Raw genomic sequence first — 9,620 nt, forward strand, 5'->3', positions numbered from 1 at the left:
TCCTTCTCTTTTTTTTCCTCTTTCTCATTTTTTTTCCCCTCTTCTCCCCCCCCCACCTGACCAGGTCACAGTTTCCACAGCCCCCAAAACTTTCCAGGAGATGCAGTTGTTGTGTTCTTTTAAGCTTAAAAAGGAAACAAGAAATCAGTAATAGCAGAACTTTGAGTACAAGCTGTAATCTTCTTTCAAAGATGGAAAATATTTTTTTTAAAAAAACAAAAACCTAACCCCTACACCTTGAATCAAAGGGGCACATAATAGCTTGTCAAATAGCGTTTATGGCAAGGAAAAAGGAGACTGGTGTACTTTGTGGTGTATTTGTTTGGGCTTTTGTTAATGGGACTGGTTTATACCAGGTTCTGCACTTTGGCAGATCTCTCAAGCTGCCTTTATTTCACAGGCATTTCAGGTGCGTTAAGGATGCAGGAGTGGGCTCTGCTGGCAGCAGCCTTTCCCCTTTGTGCACGGGCAGTTCCTGGTGACAAAAGGAGAAAGGCTCCTTGTTTGTGCAAGGAACCTGCAGGGGAGCCTACAATTTTAAAATAGAAGAGCTCTAAGGCCGCTCCTGTCTTTCAGACGTGGATATTTTAATCTTAACGTGCATTTAGGGACTGTTTTTTCAAGGTAGCATCACCAGAGTGAGTAGTTTTTTGCCGAGTGGCATCTCTGAACAAAAGACAAAGACGTACGTACCCTACCGACAGTGATGAACAGCTTCACCATCTCGTCCTGTCAGCAGCCTGAAACAACTGGAGGGAAGAGCTGACTAAGTCTGATGTCCTTGTGTGATGAGCTGCACCAACAAATCAAAACTCTCTCCTGCAGTCCATTTCAGTAAAATTTTGTACTGTTCCCTCGAAAAACAAGAGCGTATTATTGGGGAAACCGACAGGAACGTTGCTGGGATGCCCAGGGAAAGGGTAATGCATGTACGCGGGTGCAGACCAAATGCTCCGAGTGAGGTGCATTTCTCAAATGTATTTTTAATTAGGAAAACATCTGGGAAAAAATTGCAGCTTTCAGTGGTATGTTTAGATGATGCAAAAGGAGGTTTGGGGAAAGAAAATGGACAGGAGTTAAAAATAAAGCATGTCTGGCTGCCAGGTTTTTCCATATGGAGTTTTTCTGAGACGTCATCCAGAACAAGCTTAGCATCTGGTGTCCTCCCCAGCCACCCTGTTCGTGTGACACTAAGAGCACATAGCTTGGTGCTGCCGTAAAGAGGAGACTAAGCATCAGAGGGTCTGTGAATCCCTGTTTCTGGCGCGCACACACACACACACGCCACTTCTGAGACATTTGGTGTTTAAATCGGCACGCTCTATAGGAAATAACAGGGTCTGATAGTTCAAGGATTAACAATCACTGGCAGCCAAGCTGTATAATGTTTCATTCTTGCGCCGTGTGAGCTCTCAACTTGATGAACACTTTAAAAAATGTTAATTGAAAACCTTGCAGTGGAGACTATTAGGAGGCAGCCTGTTTCTGACTGATAGCTGAATCGGAAGTCAGACGCCATTAAAATGTTTGTCTCCCTTATCAGTGAGGCTGCTGCAGCAGTGGCTGCCTGCGCCCGTCGCATTGGCGTTTCTCATGCAGCTCTGCTTTCCTTCGCAGGCCCATATTCTATTATCGTGGCAACGAGATGATGGCGGTGAGAGTTGGGCTTTACAAGGCTCACTACTGGACCTGGAGCAACTCCTGGGAGGAGTACAGCAAGGTAACAGGACACTGACCTGCACCCTGGTCTCATTCCTTCCCCTGGGGAAAAATAATTCTTCAAAGCAGAGTTTTAAACTGGGGAACGTCACTATGCGCTTGCAAGCTGGCCTTTTATTCCCAGCCTCTTCAGAGCTACCAGATCTGCTGCAAAATCTAAGGAGACTGGTGTCACAGCACCCCTCTTCTGAACTTGGAGACAAACAAAGTAAAATGAGCAAATTCCAAGCTCTTTAATCAGCACTTAATGCCCCTTAATATTAAGTTTCTTTCCCTGCTGAATTCTGGGCTTTCTTGTGTACCCTTACAAAGTTTGGAGTCTGATGCCGAACTGATCGTGTATCTCACGATATCTAGTACAAAGGACCTGGTGCCCTGAACTATTTAAATGGAATAGGGATGGATGTGTTGGGGTTTTTTTCTTGAAAGGGAAAAGGAAAGCCATAGGAAGCACACAGTGGAAAGAACAGCAGTTGTTGAAAACAGTGGAGTACATGTGTTTAATCTATTATCAGCACTTTTGCGAGTCCGTTATCACACTATAAGATGTTTTATATTTTATTTGCCAAATAGGCACAGCTTTTGTAATTTCCTGGCTGATCTTCTCACAATTGGATGTTAAGCACTATGATTTTTCTTCTTTCATATCTTTCTTGCCTCAGACTTGGGTACTAAACTCAGGCGTTTCTTGAGTGGCAGGTTCACACATGTGCCTTGCTGATTATACCTTTAGACATGAACTAAATGCATTATGGCAGGGCTCTCAGCAATTTCGACAGCAGGCTGGTATTGGGGAGGGATTGTTTGTATGATTTATTTTTTTTATGTCTTTTTTTTTTAACTTATGGTAGGTCCTCAAGGCATCACAGGTGCAGAAATAAGTGCTGATGACATTTGTGGATATAAAAATGCATGGTTTCTTTCATTGGGATGTCCTGGGGGTAGAAGGAAACGTCAGCTCCAAGGGAGTCATTTACATTCAGGGCTGTAAATATGTGCGTTTGTCTTTTTAAGACTGTAATGTTCCAGGAATCAAAGTTTCTGTTTTACACAGAGTAAGGAGGAGAGGAAAGTTGGCTTCAGAAATGCATTGCACGCTCTGTCTCAATGCTAATTCTACACAGCTAAAATGAGACAATGTATTTGTCGAGATTAGTTTGTGAGTAAACCCCATATATCACATGTGGCACAGCGTGGAGGATTTTCCCTGTGTGAGAGGCACTGGGAGCTTGTATGTACGTGTGTATGGGTATGTGAATGGGCTTAGAGGCATGCTTTTCCTGGGTGCGTGGAAGGTAATGTCACACAGGAATAATTGCTCTCCATTGTAATATAAGCCCATACACACACTTGCATACCTAGTTGGGAAATAAATAAACACCTACGTTGATCTAAACTTATTTGTACATGTCTGAGTATGTGTGTAGCCGTGATAATGAGGACCAGTTACTCATTTCAAAGGCTCTCCTACTGTGAGCAATGGCAGTTGTGCAATTAAGGAATATTTATTTCTTTCTAAGTCTTTGTTTAACTACTGTCTGATAAAAGTCAGCAATTATACTGTACATCAGAGAGATGATTAAAAATTCACTTGCTTTCCTGCAGCTTGTATCACATGTGGTTGATGTGGGTAAAATTGGAGCACATTAGTGGACAGACTAGCCATTAACAACATGCAGAGGAAGCTGAGGCTGAAATTTGTTCCAATTCTCCTCATGTCCTCGAGCCATTAATTACAAGCCTTGCAAGTTTAAAAATAGAAATAAATCAGAATGCAGAACAGTTCCACAGTTCTGAGTCCTGTTTTAGGAGGTTTTTTAATCTCACCTTATGATACAGTTGCCTCTTTCAGTGGCCGGTGTTCTCAGCTGTATTGATACTGGACTACAGTTATGCTGCCAGAATCAAAAACGCCAATTTGTTTGCTAAATTAATTTGAAAAGCGTATTTAAATACGTGCACGTCTATGGCATTAGGACTTCTGACTGTCGGCAGGTTTGCTGTTCGATAAGTTTGATTTGCCATCCCAGAAGAACTTCAGCTAATGAGGCCTTGTTAATTGTATGATCTTTAGCATGGGTCCTTACCTTATTGTGAATCCAATGTGGTGATTTATTAAACTTTCAAATACGAAACTCTCTATATCCGAAGATCCAAACTCAGACCTCGAATAAGCAAGTGTATCTGGTTGGCGTGTCGTCCATTTGAGAGAGATCTGAGGTTGGCCAGATGTGTCAAAACAACTGTCTGCAAATGTTTAAGAGGTTTGTTTTATGGGTAGTTGAGTATCTCATTATTTTGACAGATACATGGCACGTTTTAGCCAAACCTCCCTTCACTTTCAAAATTCCCTTGTTAATTGACAGTATGGGAAATCACTGATACAGAAAACTTGCACTGTTTTTAATCCACACTGCATTTTTGTTTGACTTTCAGATGAGATTATACCATTAAAGCAGCCAGAACCACATTTTCGTGTTAATATTGGAAAATGTGAAATTGGTGCATGTCCTCGGTATGTTTAGGACTACCAGGTCTTTCAGGATTAACTAGAAAGAATGTGTGCAATTTTGGCCTCTAACCTGGAAAGCTATATGTTTGAATGAGGTGTAAGTTAGTTAAGTAATAAAGTATGTGTACACAAATAAAAATGTACCAGAGAACTGCAGCTTACAGAAAGCAAACCCTAGGAAATCAGAACAGGGATATGAATGCTTCTCTCCATATGGCACTTGGAATATTTACACTGGAAAGATCCCATGCAAGCAGTACGCAGGTTTACAGTCGTCTTAGACCCCCATGACATTAACATGCCCTTACTGGTCTGCATCCTCTGCCTTGTGGCCTGGGATTAAAATTTGTCATCTTTCACAAAGGTGAAGTGTGCCGTTCTGTTCTTACAATTTTTTGTTTGTTTATTTTTTAACCCCCAAGCAATTTTTTTCTAGTCTGACTCCTGTCATGAAGTCTTGTAGTCTTTTTCAGTGCTGGATGATACCTTGATGCTGTCTTTTCTGCTGGCTTAACTTGATTACTTGGGTAACTTGCATTCTTGAATGGTTAGTCTCTTGAAAGCATAAAGGGAAGGCTCACTCAACAGAAGCAAGTGAGAGTGAGCACTCATTCACTCATTGGACTTTTTTCCTGTACATTGCATAGGATGCTTATTTGGGTCTCTTTACCTGGCTTCCATCTCCTTAGGTGGCTCATGTTTATGTAGTTTGACATTGCTGGCATTCAGGAGGTGATAAATGGGACAGAGATAGATGAAAGGAAATTTTACTTGAAAAATGTGTTTATATTTTTAAATAGTAGAAGGTTTTTAAATAGTTTTGTAGAGGGAGAGAAATAGCCCCTCTGCACAAGGGCTGAGTCCCTGTTCCTCTAGGACTGGTGGATATCAGCGCATAAGCTTTTCCACCTTCATCGACCACCTTTCTTCTTGTAGCAAAAATCAGCAGCGATAAAAATAGCCACATGTGTTGTGTGTTGGAGCAGAAGTAAGAAGTAAAGAAAAACCTGGGGAGATCCCTGTCTTGTATGGCGTAACATGCAGGACTTTTACTGGAAGTCTCCTGTAAAATGCTGTTCTTGTGGCTGTCATCATCCATCCTTTTAGCCTGTAAGTCATGCTTGTTCGTTACCAAATTTGAACTGGATTGCACAGTGCATGACAAATAATGCAGCCAAACTGGGCATTTCTGTTTTATTGCTACTGGTGCCCACAGCCATGATGCTGGGTGCACAGCTTCCCGTTCCTAAAATACGAACGCTCAGAGTCTGCATTGTCATGAGTTATTTTGTCGACTGGATTGAAGGGAAAGGTACATTTCATCTTCCTTGTTTGGAAGGAGAGGTATGAAAGGGGAAAAAATGGGTGTTCTCTATGGATTTATCCGAGTAGCCAGCAAGTCCTTCAGGAATTGCCTAATTTAATGCTATGTAGGGGAGGCAGGAGTACGAGCTAGCAGGAGAAAGGAAATTTCCTTCTCTCTGCCTGCCACCGAGACTACCCAGCAGAGAATAGTTCTGGTGCCCTCCAAGAGCAGTGATGCAAGAAGGGGAAAAAATAATTAAGAAAAAATGTGGAAAATGCCCTTTGGTTCATTGGAGAGTAGCTGATAACATCAACCTTTCTGCTGTCAGCATAGTATCTTGTTAGTAGTCTTCAGTGGTTTTTCATGAGAGCTCCTGTGTCTTTAAATGATTGGTGTAGATGCCTGCCAGAAGACCCTATTGTTTTAATGTAAAATGCCAAAGGGGTTATTCCTGCCGCAGTCTGTCTGATTGCCCTTCTCCTCAACGTGAAGGGATCGATAAAGCCTTTTCTGGAAGGGGGATGTGAAGTCAAGTAGAACCTCACAAATAATGACATTTGATTGTGGTCCTCTGAGCATATGAGCTAGCCATTGATCGCTTCTGCTTGAGAGCCGCTGGAGGCTTGCTGATCTGCCCATCTTCTGGGGTCTCTTCCAGACAGTTAACACATTAGAAGCAATTTTTGTTCAACAGGGTTGAAGCTTGGCAATCACACTTTCAGGTGTCTGGTCATTCCGAGCTCCGGTTTGGGAGGCCTTTGCTGGGAATTGCCAGGACAGTAAGAACAGCCACTTAGCTGTGCTGTGGCAAACGGCAAGAAACAACGTTCCCGGCTTTAATTAACTGCTGTTCTTTTCTCCTTCCAATATTAATACAGTTTTGCCACTCTGGGTTTTTTTGTGGCAGAATGAGGAGACAGGACCAGGAGACAGACCTCAGATTTGCTGTGCCGCTATCAAAATCTGCAGCCGCTTGTCAAGTCAGGGCGATCTGGGCTAGCGCCAGGGTGAGGAATTGCCAGAGGGCTTACGTTAACACAAGTGGTGATTCCATCGCTTGGCGGAGAGCCCAAACTGGCAACCGGCTGTATTTGTCTCATGTCTATATTGACATAGCATCTGTGGTCCATTTGCTCTGGAAATCAAAGCATAAGCTGTGCAACCAATAGCCGCTAGATCTTACAAACGGAAAAACAATCCAGGTTACGCGATTGCTGGGGAGAAGGGCAGAAAGACGTGCTCACTGAAGGGTTTACCTGATGTGCAGGAAACGTTGGGTTTTGCTTTGGTTTGTTTTTTTTTTAAAAAAAGGACTGCTGGAATTTCTCCTACAGCAAACAGGTCTGCGCAGCGGTGCAAAACACTGCCTGTGCAAGAGAGCGGGTGCCGGAGCTGAGCTATTTCTGGTGCCATCTGATGCTCTTTTATGGGCTCCCTTAGAAGGCATGCAGCTGATCTTGTGCTTTGGTTTTCATGCTTTTATAATCGAGGAGAAAAGCTCCAAGAATTTGTTTAAACGCAGGGAGTGACCTTTCTACTGTGTTCGATCAGCGTTACCTGTAAACATGCAAATTACCTCGGATAGTGTGCAGAATGAAATATTAGGCATGTGCTTTAACTGGCTATTGATCCTCTGCATATTGTTATTAACAGTCTGACAAATAAACAGCTTAAAGGAAATAACAGCAGATGAAGTGGTGGTTGATTTGGGGTTTGTCATCCTGGTGGATAGGGCAAGCATAGCTACCTCTTTGCTCTTCTCCGACATAACGTAGCTTTATTTTTGGGTGAAGTTGCCATTCGGTTGGCAGTGCCAGAGAGCTGAAGGCGATCCCTCATCGGTGTAAATGGGGAGAGCTCCTCAGCAGCCCCTGGAACGACGCAGCTTTTGCTCCAGCTGAGAACCTGGCACATTGGCATTTATTGTTAAAGCCTACGGTGTTCTTGGGGTCCATGGGGCATGTTGTCAGCTCAGGCTTTTACAAGAGGGAAAAAAAAAAGAAAAGGTTTGTTTCGTGAAGAGCAAGAAACGATCCAAAATGGTGACATGATTTAAAATTATCATCTAGAAGAGCGTTCCCTTCCTCATCTCCCCTTGTCCTGGTCCTGCAGCCTGCTTGGGGAAGCAGAGCTGGAAGGCAGCTCCTTCTCTCCCATCCAAGACATACACAAGGAGTTTTGGCACGTCCCTCTGCCCCAGCACCACGCGTGACTAAATTTGCACACTTCCCAAGCAACCAGAGGCATTGTCCAGATGCTCCACAGTGTGGATTGTCTCGTCTTTAAATACTTCTCCAGTCTGAAGCAGATTTAATTTATCCTGGTTTTGCTCCAGAAAAGAAAAGTAATCCAGAGTTGGGGATTCCAGACTGGTATAGCTGATTTTTCTCTTTCCATCCTGAGACCTGAAAATGCTTTGACTTACAAAACAGAATGAGATGGTGTTGTGGATGATAAGGTAAATATTCTTTTCTGTCAAAGGGACGGAAGATTAGGCTCCTCTAGCTGTATCTGTAGTACTCTGATGCAGGACAATGCCTTGATCAGGGGTGTGTGGATATAATTTTACCTCTTATTTTTTTTGCTCGTTTGTTGATGAGCAGGTAGAAAATATTTTAAGCTCTCTCTGTAGGTTGAATATTGGCAGTCACATAGAAATAACAATCGTCAATTTTCTTTGTGGAGATAAAGTTGAAAGGCCTTAGAAATTTAAAGGGTGGTTTCAGCCGTATTTTAAGAGAGTTATTTATCAACATTGTAAAACGGTATGCTTGATTTTATTTTTTTTATTTGATTTTATTTTTTCCCAATAGACTACTTTTGAAGAGGGCATTGGGTGCTTAGATTAGACATACAGATAGCTTTTGGCTAGTGGCATCAGGCAATTTGTCACAGCACTTTCTTTCCTGGGAGTCTTTGGGACGTAGCCTGGGCCATGTTCTGGAGTCTCAGCTACAAGGATTTTATAAGAAACAAAAGATAAAATGTAAACAGAGCGATGTATAAACAAATACCCAGGAGACTAAAATCTTCTTTCAAACTGAAGCATTTGCAGCTGAAGAGCATTGTACCAATTAGCAGGCTCTTAATTAAATTGCTTGTTTGATTTGCATCCAAATTATAATTTGGATGTTATGTAGGCTTTGATACCTTTTTCATTAACTGCTCCTTTTGAGGGGAAAAAAAATAATAATCTGTTTTTCACTATGTGTTTCAGAGGCCTGTGGCGTCACAAGGTGGAAAGGTCAATCATTTTTGTACCCATTTAAAGTCCATTATTGGTAGGCCACTACAACCTATCAAGCAGCTCTCTTATTTTTCCAGTCACTGATTCAGGAATCTATAGCTCTGTGCAGATAAATGGGATTTCATGGGCTTCTAAACTTCTTGCTTTATTGAAAAGCAGAATATTAACTGCTCCACTGACCAGCTGTCCGTTAAAAACACAGGATATTTTTAGAAAATTGTTTGCCAGTCAAATCCTACCAACATCTGTAGAGAGCCTTTTCAGTTTGTTTGTTTTATAAGCAAACGCTACAGCTGCTTTCCCACCTCCATTGAAATATTCCCATTTACCTTCTCTCCATGTCTGTGTCCGTGTCTCGGGGCATTTTGAGGTATTGTAAGGAGCGCAGCGTGTTAGCTGGAACTGTAAAACTGAGCTTTAACAAGTCCATTTGGTGCTAGCCCTTGCTGGTCTGTGGGGCCCCCTGCTTTATTTGCTGTTCAGGGAAATTAGTGCTTTGCATTTTTTGCTGTTCCCAGGGCTTAAATGGGTTCTGTTAGCCCTCAAGACTGCCGGCCAGGCTCCAGGTGAGCTCGACACCTGGCTAATAACCGGCTGGGCTTCGGGAGACGCAGCCTGGCAAGGCGGGCAAGGGCAGATGCAGAGAGCTTGCCGCTCTGGACTTGCGAGCAGGCGGCTCGCTCTGTCCCTCGGTGGCCCGCGAGCGCTTTAACCCGTTGCTGCTAGCAAGGGGAGAGTCCCAGTGCTTCTGCCCTTCATATCCACTGCCGAGAAAATCGCAGCTTCTGACCCTGTGAATATTAGTGACAGGAATGCATACTAACATCATACAGTTC

At 42.9% G+C, this 9,620-nt stretch overlaps 1 protein-coding gene across 1 annotated transcript in view; it reads left to right on the forward strand.

Moving 5' to 3' along the window:
- Positions 1 to 9,620, forward strand: part of GALNS (galactosamine (N-acetyl)-6-sulfatase) — a 42,413-nt gene that overhangs the window by 17,559 nt on the left and 15,234 nt on the right. Inside the window, exon 10 of the mRNA XM_009703130.1 lies at positions 1,618 to 1,720. Within this exon, the coding sequence (XP_009701432.1) occupies positions 1,618 to 1,720 (103 nt within the window). The remainder of the gene's footprint in view (positions 1 to 1,617; positions 1,721 to 9,620) is intronic.

The sequence above is a fragment of the Cariama cristata genome, unplaced genomic scaffold (genome assembly GCF_000690535.1).
Source record: "Cariama cristata isolate BGI_N322 unplaced genomic scaffold, ASM69053v1 scaffold29586, whole genome shotgun sequence".
Taxonomy (NCBI): domain Eukaryota; kingdom Metazoa; phylum Chordata; class Aves; order Cariamiformes; family Cariamidae; genus Cariama; species Cariama cristata.